This window comes from Colias philodice, chromosome 26 (genome assembly GCF_061535455.1).
Source record: "Colias philodice isolate Cphi_HAF_F1 chromosome 26, ilColPhil1 Martin Lab GWU primary, whole genome shotgun sequence".
Taxonomy (NCBI): Eukaryota; Metazoa; Arthropoda; class Insecta; order Lepidoptera; family Pieridae; genus Colias; species Colias philodice.
In genome coordinates, this window is record NC_143111.1 from 4,857,313 (window position 1) to 4,875,831 (window position 18,519).

General features: G+C 32.3%; 1 protein-coding gene across 2 annotated transcripts in view; it reads left to right on the forward strand.

Moving 5' to 3' along the window:
• The window catches only part of LOC149476899 (alpha-N-acetylgalactosaminidase), a 65,885-nt gene that overhangs the window by 24,588 nt on the left and 22,778 nt on the right, over positions 1-18,519 (forward strand). For both annotated transcript variants that reach the window (XM_089711223.1, XM_089711225.1), the window contains exons 2-3: positions 5,684-5,946; positions 7,842-8,016. In XM_089711223.1, the coding sequence (XP_089567349.1) occupies positions 5,777-5,946; positions 7,842-8,016 (345 nt within the window). In that variant the 5' untranslated portion in view covers positions 5,684-5,776. The remainder of the gene's footprint in view (positions 1-5,683; positions 5,947-7,841; positions 8,017-18,519) is intronic.

Below are 18,519 nucleotides of genomic sequence, written 5' to 3' on the forward strand. Positions count from 1 at the left end.
AGCTATTATTAGATTTGAATTAATGTTTTTTTCAAATTGCCATTCAAATTGGTGGGTTTTTAGCTCTGGGTTTCCCTAAAGATCATTTGCGCTTTTTATGCTTAATTTTAAAGTACGTGTGATACAATCGGATTAATTGGAATAATTATAAATTCGGAGATTAAAGGCTACATGTAAAATAATTATAGAGAAGACATGTTATAAGTCTCGACTTCCTTAGTAACAACACGTCTGGTATATTTGCGTGTGTTACTCTTATTTACCTTTTTTATTTGTATAAACTGTTTGAGTTTTAATTTAATGTATATACCTAATATTATCTCATTTAAAACAATCAATTTCGGACTATAGAAAATCTTTGTAAAAACTACATCATTTTCAATACCACCGTTTTCTAAGCTACCCAAGGATATTTTTGCCGGACTATAAAAAATATTTGCAAAATTTCGATACCACCATTTTCTAAACTACACAAGGATATTTTTGCGAAGAGCAACGCATTAATCATATAAATTGCTTCAGACATTGCAACATGAAGGCTAAGATGGTGGTAGCCAAGTGGTAGCATTAGTTACCGCTAGCGAATGTAATCTATATAATTATATATTACGTGTATAACATTCCGTATGAAAAACTACTGTTAAATGTCATGAATAGGTACCGATTTAGATGTCGTTGTTTGGCGCGTGTTTAGGCGCGTTGAGAATAAAATTTCAAGGTCGCATCATAGCAATACCGTCACGTCATGAGTATGGCGACGGTTTTGGTATCTTTGAATCTTGTTAAAGAAGTTACACTTCTGACACGTGTGCTCAGCACACAGGCTATTTTTTATTACTTTTAAAGTGAAACTTTTATTACATCGTCTCATACTTTTTGGTCTGTGTAGCGCATGTCGCGTACGTATCGCGGCTGCCGAGTAGGTATCTACTCGGCAGCCGGCTGTCACGCGAATGCGCTACACAAAGCAGTGTTCGGAACCGTTCGAACAGTTTCACTTTTACTATATTCTATTAGTCCATGCTTTTACCGTGGTTTCATAAAACCACACAACATTTTTTTTTCTCAAATTTTTTTCTTCTGCACATTTTTTGTCTGTGATAATATTATTTTTCTTCATTTATTGATTCATTGTTTCTTACATATTTATGTGCACTTATTACGCAGCATGTAATATTTTTTCTTTAAAAACAATTATGTAAACCAAGAAACATATTTGTAATTAACGTATAAAATGATTTACTTAAATTATACCAATTAATTCCCATTGCGAAAACACTTCACAATTGTGCTTATATTTCCTTCTTTTATAAAAAATCGAATAATTACAATGCAATCGTACTTACGTTTATTGAGACTTGAGAAAAAAATTGTTCAAATATGATTGGGAGTGCCGGCAGAAGTGAAAACTTGATTATTAACGTTCAGCATGTTTGATATTTTGGAATGGTATCCGTCTTACGCATGGAATATAAGGGCTAAAAAAAATCCGTCTTACGCTTTTTCGATCAGGCCATATAGGGCATACCCAATTCGATCAGCCCCCCTAGTCAAGTGGCTTTCTGTTAGCGTAGCGTTCAATAGAATAGACTACGAATGTATGAGATTGACGTAGGCTGTAGATAATGACTAGGGGGGCAGGGCATATCCAACGCCGCTAAAGAAGTTTTCACTTCAAAAATCATTGATAGTATTACATCAACAAAATACGGCGGCTATAAATTCGTTTTAAACACTAATCATCGACAGAACTGAACTACCACCAATTTTTATATAAACACACACATTTAAAAGAATGTTTGTTATTATAGACAAAAAAAAACTAGTAGGCATGGACGTATAAAAAAAGACGGACGGTATATCGCCTAAACATTGAGTGAAGCCTAGTAATGGCGGCGAAACATCCATGTGTGTGTGCCATGTTGCCATGACAACAGCTGTCTTGATGACAATGGCGGCTGTATTTTTTTCTATAAATTTTGCCGTAATAATTTTGTCATTAAAACATAAAAGAAATAACTTGCTTCCCTGTGGAATGTAATCCCCTGTGTTTTGTTATTTAAAATTGTACTGTTGCGACACCATTTAACCACGCAAGACGGCATTTTAATTTTTTTTTGTGAAACAGTGACGCAGTTAATCAGTCGGTAGTTCACGACGTAATGGCGGCCGACTAGCTTACTATGGTGAGAGTGTGTGCGTGTTTATTGTCTTTACACGATCGCTAGCTTACAATTGTGGCTTCACGTTGTTTGTTCGTAATACGGCGTCCGTCTTTTTTTATACGTCCATGCTAGTAGGATTATTTATATTGAAGTAAATTGGTAGTAATTTAAAAAGAATTACGAAAAAGATATTATAACAACTCTTTGGTCTCTGGTCTCTTTCATATTCATGTTCCATATTTGAAAATTAAGTACCTACTAACTGGCCATAATTATTTTAAGAGAAAAAAAAGAAGAAAAAAATTAAGCGCAATTTTTTTGTTCACAATCTAATCTACATAATTATTACGATTATTATTGGTTTATTAACTGTATCACGAAGTTGGCAAAACGTCAATCAAGTAATTATATAGGTATATTAAGAAGAGCTGGAACGTCAACACATTTACACATTGCACATGTTAGGCCGGGAGATACTGACACAAAATTTCGGGTCATTTGTAACAGGATGGCTGTCTAGAGGGGTCTTAGTACGCAATGACAAAAAGAACTATTTATAATCATTCAGGAGTTGTTGAAAAAAAATGTAGGGTGGTACAAATCGTTTGGCGAGAAAAAAAAAATTCAAAAATTTGCAGATTTTCGGCGGTATGGTGGCCATTTGGTATCGTCCGAAAAGTATGGCATGGCGATTTTTGTAAATGTCTGCACGATGATGATTACCTGTGCAAAAGATAGCCTGGTACAAATGTTTGAATTGTTTTTTTTTTTTAATCAACGCATCGCGTCGGTATGGGGGGCTGTAAGTTACACCGGAAAAGTATGGCATGACACTACCGCCTACATCTTTTTTATGGGCTATCGGTGAATTCTAAAATTTTTGTGTTACAAATCGTTTGACTTTCGCTATTTATCCGACGAGTTCGACTAACGCCCACGCGACTAGTCAACCGGTACCAGCGTTCTGAGTTCTGACCATCATTTTTCTTTTAGTCATTGCGTAATAAGACCTCTGTAGAACCGCCATTCTGTTACAAATGACCCGAAATTTTGTGTCAGTATCTCCCGGCCTATGTATGTGTCATATTTTGCAATTGTTTATAAATACAGGGTGATGTAATTGGTGTAGTACGAATATCTAAATATCTATGAAGAATTTTGTGATACAGTAAATGGAAGAATTATAGACTATTTTACAGTATTTAATAAAATCATTTAATTTTTTTGTTCATTTTCATTAGAAAATATGTCAATTTTTCTCACTAAGGTGGAAATTTGGATGATAAGGATCTTGTTAGAAAAATATAAATTTTGACTAAAATCGGCATTTTTTTTTCAAAAATCAAATTAACTACTAATTAATCAGAGTTATCACATTATTAAAAAAACGCCCGTTATTTAAATCATTATCAAAACAACCATCCGTGTGTTGGAAGTAAGCGCACGTGTTATTTGTATTGTTTTTATGACCTGAAATTTAATTATTATTTGATAATTGAATGATTACTAATACTTTTATCCAATTGATTATTATTAGAATAAATAATTAACTTCATCAATTGATTTACTTTTAAATTATAATTTTACAGGTAAATTATGAGAGCTTTCATAAGTATGTAATTATATTTGCATATATTTATCTACAACGCACCCATTTTACAATTCAAGTCTAAAATGAAACTAGAGTCGCATTTATTTTTGAACATACTGTAAGTGAAATTGCATAAGTGTGAGTACTGTGAACATGCCAGCTTTCCTTAATTGACCGATATCAAATGGTGTGACCGTGACTGTGGAGTGTGGAGATGAATATTTCATTGTGGATAAACAATATGTTTACTTTGTAAGCATTGAACATTATTATTAATACTGACCAATTATATCGAATTTATATATTTTATTAAGAAATTATTTTTTTCTATAAATATTCAGACATTTTGACTCATATTATGTAATAAACATTTGTATTGATGTAATATCAAGACAAATAGACAATAAGTATCACAAGTTTCCTAAAACGAAAGAAGAAATTTAAATGTTATTTTGTACATTTTTAATTAAATCTTTAATATTACACGTCTTCTATAGTAACAATTAATCAAGATCCAATATAAATAACCAATTTTACAGATCTACCAGTTTCAAACTGTATTAAGTTAACACAACCTACCTACTAGATAATAAAATACCATATTTAAAGACAAAATCAAGGGAATCCTATCCTACTAATATTATCAATACGAAAGTTTGTGAGAATGTATGTGTGTATGTTTTTTACTCTTACACGCAAATACTAAGACGGATATTCTAGTATGTAATAATGCATACCTACATAATATTATCCATTCAACCACCTTGTTCATAGCGACGTAACTAAAATCAATCAGTCAATGAATTCTGAGATCATCCATCATTATTATGTTAATAGAAAAATCTTGTAAATAATTAGTATCTTCATTATTTAATGGCTGATTGAAATTGCAATTTAATTGATGTATAACATGATTTTATCGAAGGATTGTAATTTAAATGTCCTATTGATGTCGGACATCATTATTCATAACATAATTTAAAGATTTAACGCTGCGCTTTTATTACCTTTTATATATAGTATAGAAATTGTGCTAATGTTATTCTTATATTTAGTTTTGAAATAATCTTTTGAGGCGTTCGTCCATAGTTTTATTTTGCACTATTCTTTAATTTCGATACCCGTCGCCCGAAAAACGTCGGATTAAAATAATTCAATGTAAGGATTGATTGATTGATTATTTCCTACGCAAAGAATATCCTATTCCTATAGTTATATAAACAATTTAACAAAGCAAACAACTACTACCCACGGATGTAGCGTGAAAATCGTTTGAAAATAGCATATAAATTACATACAAATAGCATTCTATGTGAGCGCGCCTGCACTACAATAATTATACCACGTTTGACCTTTTATCGCGATTAATATAAATATGATTATCAATACAAATACACACGTAATTACACGCTACTGATAACAGGAAATAGGATAATTTTCACGATTAAATATGAGTGAATAATTGCAAATAAACATTAATTATTTCCCACGATTAAATATGTGAAAGAAATTAAAAGATTTACCATTTATATCTCGTTTTATTCTGCGTAATCTTATGAAGTAAATGAATGATAATTTTATATAAACATTAATTGTTTTATCCTATTTTTATGAAACTGAATTCACACTACAAACTCTTTATTTTTTTTTTGTTTTAAATTATGTAGTTGGCAAGCAGAAGTTTCTACGTTATTTGATGTATGTTTTTAATCATTTGAAGTACAATATATAATTTTATTATTTAAAGAATGCGCACCCATAAAAAAATAAAGGGTCCATGTTACTTCTCTTAAATACTCTATTATAGATGACGCAGTTGACACTCGACAGATTATTATTATCTGTCTCGGATGTGTCTAGGGAAATGTCATAGTTCATAAGCCACTCACTAAATAAACAATAACAAGATTTATTTCCGTTGTTACAGATCCCTGAATGGACTAGTGAATAGCTGGCTTTTATGTAAATAAGTCGTAAAGCATGAGTATAGTTTCTTTGGGAAATTTATAGTATTTTTGCAATGGCGTCTGTGAAGTCAGTTGTTTGGACAATCGGTGGGGTGTTGTGTATTCTGGGGCAGATTTTGGGACTGGACAATGGTTTGGCGCTCACTCCGCCTATGGGCTGGTTGGCGTGGGAACGGTTCAGATGTAATACCGACTGCAAGAATGATCCGGATAATTGTATAAGGTAAGAACAATTTTTTACTATGTTATACTTGTAAATCTGGAAGAATTAGGTTGGTACCTAATGATCTTTATTTTTATTTAATTTAAATTAATAAATGCAATTTTTTATAAAGCTTAAGTCTAGTTAATTCATTATAATTTAATGTAACAAAAAAGGGAATGTGCAGGTCAGTTTAGTATTTCTTAGCTAAAGAAGTATAGAAAACCATTTACGATATTAAATATCCATCAGGAAACGTAATGTTAATGTATGTTTAGTGGATATTACGAAAATCCAGTCGTAATTGGTAAATTACGTATAATACCCGTATGTATTAGTGTTATTGGTAAATATGCGATAGTCGCGAAGAGAATTTGTCGCGGGTACTGATTTCACATGCTCAATGAATTATATTATTCACTAGTTGGCAGCCCCGGCTTCGCCTTTATATGGTTGGTGTCCTCTCTAGATACAGGTTTAGCAATTTTGTGTACTTGAGAGTACCAACTTAAGGCGTGAATCGGGTAGAATGACCTTTTAATACCGAAAATTAACTCTAGTTATAACCGTTTTTCTTCTTAGATTCTTAATGTACATATCTAAAAAAAATGTATATTAAAGTTTCGAATATGATAAAGGGCATGGTTGTTTTAATTTGTTTATTTTACAATCAGGTTTTTTGGAAAAAAATCATGAACTGAGGTAGATTTTTGGACTTTAAACCAAAACGCTAAGTCAATATAACGTCAATTATTGTAGTATTTTTACAGTGTGTTTATGAAATTGAAACACAGGGCATGGTTGTTTTAAATTTTGATTCCATACCCAAATATCATTTTAAATAATTTTTATACGTACTTTTACTACGGTAGATTCGCGCCGGTCCCCCGATCCCGCCTTGTAAATCGTCGTCAAGGTCGCTAGCCCCTATTAACGCCTTAATAACTTTCGTATTTATAATATGATCAGGGTTAAAATTTCAATCAAGCTAGAACCTGACTTTGAAATTTTACCTTTGTTAAGTAAGCTGTAAGAGCAATTAAAAATTAATGTTCGTTAATTTTTATAAACACCATTAAAATATTATCGAATGTACCGGAATAATCGTTTTATTTATAGCTATTTACTTAACGCCTTGTTATACAAACGAGCCATAAAAACATAGGAAGTAAACATCCATATTATTAATGTAATATAGTATACTTATCCATACTAATATTATAAATGCGAAAGTAACTCTGTCTGTCTGTCTGTCTGTCTGTTACTCAATCACGCCTTAACTACTGAACCAATTTGCATGAAATTTGGTATAGAGATATTTTGATACCCGAGAAAGGACATAGGATAGGTTTTATCCCGGAAATCCCACGGGAACGAGAACTATGCTTTGACTGCGCGGGCGATGCCGCGGGTGGAAAGCTAGTAGGTTATATATAATAATACGATACTCTATTTAATAAATAAATAACTATATACCTAGGTACTATTTTCGAAATAAATAAATTAAAATTTAAAACCCAATAATATTTCAAGAATTCAGAACTGCACAAATCGATAAATATTTGTTTTTAGTACGTACTTGGATTTTTTATTATTTATGCCTTAACTTTTAGGTCAGCTGCTCAGAGTCAGATCTCTGAGTCAGATCTTAAAATATAGATCTTTCACAGTGTCCAGCATAATATGTACACTACCTTTTGCAATTTTATAGCACTATTCATTACTTTAATTTTAATAATACAGCATACAGTCAAAACTCAGAGACAGTCAAAACCACTTTTCACTGCAAAAATAAACTATAAATACGTTTTTGACCGATGCCGTCATTCAAAGACTTGACAATTGTTTTGACTGAAACATTATTATATACCTATATAACTTTAATCATAAAATTATAATACAAAATACGCTTCCAGCGACCGTCTATTCCGCACAATGACGGACATCCTGGTCTCCGAGGGTTACGCAGCGGCTGGTTACGAGTACATCAACGTGGACGACTGCTGGCCCGAGCGGGAGCGGGACCCGAGGGGCCGCCTGGTGCCAGACAGGGAGCGCTTCCCGTACGGGATGAAGAGTTTGGCTGATTATGTAAGTGTTTGTTTGTAGCACAGGTTTGTAGTTTTTATTTGTAAATACGTGTGAAATAATATTATACTTAGACGTAAGAGCACACAATTAGCATCGGAGAAGTCATGTCGACAGAAAAACGGCGCGAAGTAGTAGTATCATGGACCAATAATATTGGTCCATGGTAGTATGTAAATGATGTTCTTTATTCAGTCTGTCTGTAACTGTGCTTTGAATTATTATTTTTCGCTCTCTCTCTTTCTCTTTTATCTTTTTGTTGTGTAGTTGTGTAGTAGAGATTTGATAAACTTTTTAATATTTTCAAGTAGATAAATATTTCAATATATACAAAGGATATATAATATATGTATAAAGGATCAGTTTTATTCCAATTTGAAATAAAAAGTGTGGTAAGCATAGCAGATTATGAAATACGTGTATCTAGGTGTCTTCTAATTTATAATTAACGTCATATTTTTAAACGCGATTTATTAATTATATTATACCACCTACCGTTTCGTTTTACAAACGATGACAGTGCGACGACATTCGTAATATATTATCATGTCAAAAAAATATTATGTAGTCTTTAATTTCTAAACGTTATTTTAACTTTAGTAATTTAACAATGTCGTCAAGTTTCACTTTTTCCTCTAGAATTCGGAATGTCTCCATAGAAACTGTGTGAAGTTTACTTTCGCTAGTAATTTGATCAAAAATAGAGTGAAACGAAAGTAAATCTATGATCGTTATTATCATTAAGGTTGATGTTCCGACCGTCCCTCCATACATTTTTGATTACCTCTAAACACTTAACACAGACACTATTTCTTTAAAACTAATCATTTTATCACTTCTCTATAATGAAATGTGTGCGCGTTCGACCTTTTTAATCAATAATTTGCAATATTTACTTAGAAAAACAACAGTAAAATACCGGAAAAATTTGACACTTCTACAGTAGTGTGCGTGACTTTTGCCAAGCGAAACACGACATAAAGCACGACATCTAGCGCATAGACTATATACTTATTACAGATCTAGCGCGTCAATGTCTAAACGAAAGGCGATGTTTAGACATTGACGCGCTAGATGTCGTGCATTCGCGTTCGTTATCTTATGCATAATGAGCATAATTCTAATAAATCAAAGTTCTGTGTAAAAATTGAGTAATTTCATTTCCAATCGTTCAAAGAAAATAACAATAAAATAAAATAAAACTAATGACCTTAGAAACTATGTTTTTTTTTATTTATTACTCATTATTGTTCGTCCGTCGTAGGTCTGTAAACTGTATTGTACACTGAAGGTAAATGGTACTGTAGGTACTTTAGTTCGGCGTCGTCGCTCGTCGGCTTGATATAAAATTACATTCTTGATTTCATTGACACGCGCTATGATTTGCGCGCGGAATTTCTTGTGTTGTGAATTTATTTTTGTATGCTATGCATTTTAATTGATTCAAATTGCAATGTTTCTCTAGTATGCATTTGAGACTATATTGTAAATTGTAATAATTGATCGTGGGTATAGTAATTAATTATTCTAATAACGCAATTAGTAATATATGTATTTTCGGTGGGATTCAAAACAAAAAATTGGCCCGTGATTTTTATGAAATTTCACCACATTGCAAATCACATCAATCATAGTTCATACACATGTATGACGAAAGTGATTAGTATTGTGGCTAACATTGACTCATCAGTTCATCACTGAAACCAGTGATAAATCAGTACCTATATCATATTGTGTTTGAATATTTTTAAACAATGATATAAGTATACAATTATGAATGAATGAATGAATGAATGAAAAATACTTTATTGTACACCATAAAGAATACATTTTACAAAAATTAAAAATACAATATAACAATGTACAGTAGGCGGCCTTATCGCTGGCAGCGATCTCTACCAGGCAACCCAGAAAAGACGAGGAAAATAAATGAGTCAATAACATGGTGGTGCAAAATAAATAAAAGTGCCAGAATAATAGTCTTATTATATATATACTATATCTACATATATGCAGCTTACATTATTATATACATACACAAATAATAATATATTATATACACAATACACATATTAGATAATAAATAAGAATACATACTTAAATATATACAAGCATACATACATACATACATATATACATACATACATATTTTATAAGCACATATATTATAAATAAGTCGACAGAGTTAATACCTAGCCTGTGACAGAGTTAAATAATAGTTTTTAACTTTCTTTTTGAAAATAAAAATCGATTGAGCTCGTTTTATTTCTTCAGGTAAAGAATTCCATAGGTTAATAACGGTGACAGTGTAGGAGGAATGGAAGAAGTTGGAACGGTGAGAAGGAATACTTAAGGTTAAAAGGTTGGAGGAACGGAGAGTGAGGGAATGCTCGTTGAGGAATTTGAAATTGTCTTTAAGATAGGAAGGGGTCTTAGGATCAAACAAAATACCGTATAACGAATGCAACATATGAGCATACCGGCGAAAACGTATAGGAAGCCATTCAAGTTTTTTGCGGAATTTGGAAACGTGGTCGTATTTCCGGAGACCAAATACGAACCGAATGCAAAGATTTTGAAGGCGGTCAAGAGAATCGAGTTGTAACTCGGTTAAATCGGGGTAACAGGAGTCGGCGTAGTCAAGGATGGGAAAGAGTAAGGTCTCTGCAAGCGAAATCCTAGTAGGTATGGGCAGGAAGTTGCGCAGCCTGCGTATCGATCCTGCAGCGCCAAACAACTTCTTACGTACAACTTCAAGTTGAACCTTCCAGGTCATATTTGTGTCAAAATGAATACCAAGATTTTTGACAGAGTTACTGAAAGGTATCACAGTTCCATCCAGAGTTATCTTCGGAACGGAGCTCCAGTCTATCTTATTTGTCAGTTTAGAGCTGCCAATAATTATAGTTTGCGTTTTTGCTGGGTTTACTAACAGGCCAAAGTTATTAGACCACTGAGTGATTTTTGCCAAATCGTTATTAACCTGCTCAATAGCTTCTGGAAGTTGAGGAAGTGAAGCATGAGTATAGATCTGCAAATCATCTGCATACATATGGTAGGGAGAAGATAAATTGTCTGAAATAGAATTGATAAAAATAGAAAAAAGGATTGGAGACAACACGCTACCTTGAGGAACGCCGATGGAGATATTACACCATGATGACAAGTGATCGTCAATTTTGATCCTCTGTCGACGCCCCTGGAGATAACTCCGAAACCATTCAATTACTGCTGGAGATATGTTAAGAGAACCAAGCAAACTCAGTAATATGTCATGATCGACGGTATTAAATGCGTTACTGAAATCTAACAGTGTGAGTACAGTGAGTTGCTTGTGATCCATTGCATAACGAATATCATCAGTAATTTTAATTAGAGCAGAAGTCGTGCTATGACCGGGACGGAATCCGGATTGGAAAGGATTAAACAAGTTATGTTTATTTAAAAATGAACATAATTGTTGTTGGACAAGTCGTTCAAGGATTTTAGAAAGGAAGGGTAGGACACAGATGGGACGAAAATCGGAAAACATGGATGGATTGGATTTTTTAGGTAGAGGAATAACAAATGCTTCTTTCCAGGCCATAGGAAACTCGTGAGAGGATAAGGATACATTGAGAATATGAGTTAACACTGGAGCAATTATATCAAGGATTGGAATAATCATATCACGACCAATGCTGTCATTACCGACGGCTTTCGAAGAAATAGACATAATGTTCTTCTTAACATCACAGACAGTAAATTGTTTGAAAGAAAACGGAGGAAAATTTGGAGCTGGTTTAGTAGAAAGATAATATAGAATTTATAGATAAGATAATACAATTATTATAAATCGGTAAACTATCAAAGTAATCACAAACTTGCAAACATTGGTAAAATGTCCAGTAGTTTATGAGCCTATTCATTACAATCAAACAAACAAACAAAGTTTTCCTCTTTATAATATTAGTGTAGACAAACACTATGAATACGATCACGAATGCAAATTCGGGGATTTTCTAATTATTGCTAAATAATAATTGAATTCGTTTTGAAATACTCTATAATTTTTAGTGTATAAATAGACATTTATAATGTGGTGCTCATTTTTTTTGTACTGCTAACGCTATTGTAGGTACCTATTTTCGTTGTTTTATTTCAAGTGAACACGGCCATACAATTTTGTCACGAGCCGCCTATGATTGTAGGTACTTTTGTTAGGCTCCTTCGTCGTCCGCGTCGGCTCGAAAGTTCTTGATTTCATTGTCACGCGCTATGATTTGCGCGCGGATTTTCTTGTGTTGTGAATTTATTTTTGTATTATTATTATTTTTTATTTATTTTTTTATTTTATTGATTCAAATAAAATATTTCACTAGTATGCATTTGAGACTATATTGTATTATGTATAATTTATCGTAGGTATAGTTATTCTTATAACGCAGTTATATTTTCGGTGGGACAATTTGACCCGTGATTTTTCTGAAATATCACCACGTTGCAAATCACATCAATCATACACACGTATGACGAAAGTATAGTGGCTATAATTGACTCATCAGTTCATCACTGAAACCAGTGATAAATCAGTACATATATCATATTTTATTGTGTTTGAATATTTTTTAAACAACGATATATACAATATTATTATAAATCGGTAAACTACCAAAGTACTTCCGAATTTTCAGACAGACAAACAAGTAGTTTGAACACGCAGTTTTCTTATACTAGTAGCAAAAATCAAAACCATAATATTATGTTTCCCTACTATATTTTACTAAAAGTCGAGTGCGTCGAAATCGTAAATAATAATATGTTTTTCACCTTCCTGGTTATTTTCCCATAGTAAATAGTGTTTTAGGTTTGTTGTTGTAGGTAGGAATAATAATAATTATTCTTACATGTTGGTTATGAAATGTATATTGAAATAATTTACTTTTACAAATCATTAGTGATATAAGTTTTGAGTGAAAATGCTTGGATCAGCATAATATTATATGGTACTTCAAATACATGTTTTGATAAAAAAAACAATAGTGTAATAAAATAAAACTGCGTTTTATTGTAATCAATGTTGACAATTTTAAATTCCAAAATTATTGATCAATAAAATAGTTTACACCAACAAATATAACTTTTATTTTTATAACAATCGTTCATAATATAAACCGTAGCAGGTGGCGTTTTGAAGTTCTGTCTACTCATACAGAAAAATGGAAAACTTGTTTTTTTTGTAAACAATTTATTACTCATGTTGTTTGGCAACTCGAAGCGTGGTCGTCCGTCGTAGGTACTTTTGTTCGGCGTCGCGTCGTCGTCCGCGTCGGCTTGATATAAAACATTCTTGATTTCATTGACACGCGCTATGATTTGCGCGCGGAATTTCTTGTGTTGTGAATTTATTTTTGTATGCTATGCATTTTAATTGAATCAAATTGCAATATTTCTCTAGTATGCATTTGAGACTATATTGTAATAATTGATCGTGGGTAGGTATAGTAATTAATTATTCTAATAACGCAATTATATTTTCGGTGGGATTCAAAACAAAAAATTGGCCCGTGATTTTTATGAAATTTCACCACATTGCAAATTATATATTATACAATTACAATTACAATTATTATAAATCGGTAAACTATCAAAGTAATTACAAACTTGCAAAATATGCTTTTCCGAATTTTCAGACAGACACACAATTTTATTAGTTTGTTTTAGCAAAGTAGGTACCTATACCTATACGCTTACGTCGCGCGTCGCGTCGTCGAAAACGGTGCGCCCAGAAACAAACATACCTAATTCAGTTACAATCCTTTTTTTGTTCCGTAATTTATTGTATTTATTCTAATACGATTTTTTTTATTCGTCGGCCAGTTCTACTAGGTATAAAAAGATAAAATTGAAATATAATTATTGTAGCGACAGCCATATTATGTTACTATGTTTTCGTAAATATGTTTTTCACCTTCCTGGTTATTTTCACATAATCTTATCTTCTTATATATAAAAATGAATCGCAAAATGTGTTGGTAAGCGCATAACTCGAGAACGGCTGAACCGATTTCGATCATTCTTTTTTTATTATATTCCTTGAAGTACGAGGATGGTTTTTATGTAGAGAAAACGTAAATATTATGTACCACGGGCGAAGCCGGGGCAGACCGCTAGTATATATATATAAATGAATCGCAAAATGTGTTGGTAAGCGCATAACTCGAGAACGGCTGAACCGATTTCGATAATTCTTTTTTTATTATATTCCTTGAAGTACGAGGATGGTTCTTATGTAGAGAAAACGTAAACATGTACCACGGGCGAAGCCGGGGCGGACCGCTAGTCTTATATATAAAAATGAATCGCAAAATGTGTTGGTAAGCGCATAACTCGAGAACGGCTGAACCGATTTCGATAATTCTTTTTTTATTATATCCCTTGAAGTACGAGGATGGTTCTTATAGCTAGAGAGCTAGTTAGTTTAGTTTTAGTGCAGTGGCAGTGTAAATGTTGTTGTTGAGGTTATGTAAATTTAACACTTTAGTTAACTACCAAGATATAAAGAAATGAGGATAGGACACAATAACTATTGGTTGAGGTATTTATAAACTCATAATATACTTTTAAAAAAATCACGTTTTAATAAATTTCTAGAATTAAATTAGAACAGCTGATTCAAAATAGCCTAAAAAATCTTAATAATAATAATTACGCTTCACAGCAAGAAGAAATGTACCATATGTACCCGCACAAAGTCGATATTGTGTTGCCTACCGTTCGACTCAATGGCTAGGGTTGTAACTACCTTTAATAATTATTACCAAACTAATAAACCGAGTGATGCGAAATAACCATAATTCTTTTAGAGTTTGATAAAATGATCAGGCAGGTATTTTCTTTAATCCTCTGAATTCTCGGTTACTAAATTGTATCGTTGAAATTATTCTTAATCGCGTAAATTTAATAAATAATCATATGGAAAACACTTTTCATTTGTTTTTTTACTTTCACGCCCAACTACTATACAATAATTACGTTGTTTCGGTATTTTGACGAGAAAACGCAGGAAACATCCGTTGTATCATTTTAGATAGATTGTATATTTTGTATCTGTAGAATTGAAATCAAAGCTATGTATATGTTGTCTCCATTCTTTTCTTATCGGATTGTTGATCCCAATGCGAATGCGTCACTTAAATTTTATAAAAGACAATTAAGAACATCAAAAATAAAGTGATACGTAAATATTTCACAGTGCAATATATTATGTAATTAATAATAATTATATATTTATGAAAAAATAATTACATCAGATTTAATAATAGCAATTGTTTTGAATGTACATAATATGAATAAATGATTACATCATAATAGTAATAATCACAATTGTTTTATTTCCCATTTGTTGCAACCCTAGCATATTTTCATGTAGCAGCAGAAGTACCTACACTGGCGGCGCGGCGGCATCGTGCGACATCAAAGGCATTGCCTTACTAGGTAAGTTTATAATGACTCATTTCTTTTATTATATAATTTACGTTTTACTTTTACAGAATCCGATTCAATGGATTATGAAGACGAGTCACACAACGCCATACGATAGTGATGATGAATGAACATTTCAATAAATGCATGCGTGTTTTTTTATGTTGTTTTGTAATTGTTAATTGTTTCTTAAATAAAGAAATAAACTAAATATTTAAATGATGATTTGTTATTTGCAACACAACTTTATATTTGAGATTCTTTACAAATGTATATTTAGTTTTGTATCATCAAATTTATAAATTTTATTCCATAGTTTTCAAAATTAAATGTAAATGACCATAAAAACATTAATAAAGTAAATCATTGATGTAAGGTCAGGGAACGTAATACATATATACATCTGACCATGTAGAAGCTAAGTCTTGTTGACTGCTGAAGTCTGTAAAGTTTTGTTGTCTGCTGAAGTCTGTACGCAATGAAAATGTCTGCCGTTTCGAAAATAAGTTTTTAAGACCCTAATAAATAAAATATATGAATGGCAGATCTGGTCAAATACTTTCAAAATTGTATTTTTTTCAGCACTTTCATAAGTGTCTGCCAGAATGTTATCCGCGTGATAATGGTCTGCCATTGTTATTTTCCGATAGTAATAATAATCTATTTTCAAATATCAAAATGGCAGACGTGGTCAAATGGTTTCAAAGTTCGCCAAAAATTTCCACCTGTCTTACCTAAGCGCGCGCCCCGTCCACCACTCTGGGCTTAGTGACTCCTCATCTCATGTATAGTAGGTATAGGGGAATCAACACACAAAAATCCAGGTCTGGTCAAATACATACAGGTAGCTTTGCGCTAGCTCTCTAGCTATTACTTCTTATGGAGAGAAAACGTAAACATGTACCACGGGCGAAGCCGGGGCGGACCGCTAGTAAATAATAAAATAATAAATAGTGTATTAGATTTGTTATTGTATCTTGTATACCTACGAATAATTATTCTTACGTCTTGTTGGGAAATGTTCAAATACCTACCTATTGAAATAATTTACTGTTACAAATCATTAGTGTTATTAGTTTTGAGTGAATAGGCATGGATCAGAAATTCAGAATATAATATGCTACTAACTACTCAAATACATACATGTTTACACAACAAACACCACTGACCTCTATAACTATAAGTTATAGAGGTCAGTGACCGTCAGTGACAAACACTATGGATACCTACGCTCGCGAATGCAAATTCGGTGATTTACTAATTATTGATACCTAGTCATTGAATTCGTTTTGAAATAGCCTGTACTTTGTAATTTTTAGTGTTATAGACATTTATAAAATGTGGTGCTCATTTTTTTGTAATAAATCATCCCGAACGCTATTGTATTTTCGTTGTTTTATTTCAAGTGAACACCTATACAATTTTGTCACGAGCCGCCTCTGGCCTCTGGGTGAAATAAACAAGTCAAATGATTTTTGTTCTAATTGTATTTTGGTAGTAGTTTGTTTAGAATTTACATTACCATTGTTTAATTTTTATTTTGTATTTGCAGTAAAATAAAAAGATGAAAAACTTCATTAGGTATATTGTACGACACCTCACTCTGAATCGCGCTAGCGAAATTTTTTCGTTACAGAGCACATATACAACTTTCGGACAATCTTCATTGAGGCCGGCCGGCAAATCGAGTATGTCGAGAAACTTCACTTATTCGATGGAGGTATTCTACCTTCCTTCCTCCACAGTTGTGGGACCCCGACGTGCATTGAACACGCAGCTTTCTGATACTAGTAGCTAAAATCAAAACCACAGATATGTCTGTGATCAAAACCATAATAATATTTTTACCTATTATTTTACTAAAAGTCGAGTGCATCGAAATCGTAAATATGTTTTTCACCTTCCTGGTTTTTTTTCCATAGTAAATAGTGTTTTTGATTTGTTGTTGTATGAATAATTATTCTTACTTGTTGGTTATGAAATGTATTTTGAAATAATTTACTTTTACAAATCATTAGTGATATTAGTTTTGAGTGAAAATGCTTGGATCAGCATAATATAATATTTGCTACTTCAAATACATGTTTTGATAAAAAAAAAACAATAGTGTAATGTAGGTAATAAAATAAAACTGCGTTTTATTGTAGGTAATCAATTTTGACATTATTTATTTCCCAAAATTACAATAAAATAGTTTACGCCAACAAATATAACTTTTATTTTTATAACAATCCTACTTCCTACTAATGCGAAAGTTCATACATGTTTCAAAAGAAAAACTTTTACTTTTACTATTATTTCAATTTATCCGGTTTAATTAAGACTTAATATTGATACATATGATCATTATAAATACAAATAGGAATTAACAATATAACGAATACGTGGCACAACTAAAATTTTACCGATACCACCCGTGGTCATTCTCCTTTGTGGGTCATTTGTAACAGGATGGCGGTTCTACAGCGAAAAAAGAAAAATGATGGTCAGAACGCTGATACCGGATACCTTAAGATACTGTAATATAAAATATTACTAGATTAGATAAAATATTATAGGCAGTATCTTCACCGTGTGTGACGCGCTTTACATTCACGCCATCTAGAGTTAAATCTTTATCATTTTTGTATACGTCTGTGTGTGTAAACGACCCTGTATGCAATGACAGATGTTAAAACGCATAATTTTACCGAATTGGGAGGATTTTAAGGCAATGATATAACATATTTCAATAAAATATAATATTCAGTAACCGCCATGACTATTCCTAGGTTTGATGACTATTCCAATTACGCAAAAACTCAAATAAACTAGAAATGTAGAATTCAGCGCCATCTAGCGGGATATTGGCTGGGAACAGATCGTTGCAATCACCTTAAATATCTTAAAATCTTGTACATTGGTGGCGTGTTTGTTGTTATGTCAGTCAAACAGACAGGCAGTTCTTCTCGATTCGTAATATCATGTAATTGATACATGTTACATGCTAATATAATTATTTTAAAGTGTTTATTTTTTTACGTTCATGTTATCTAATAATAA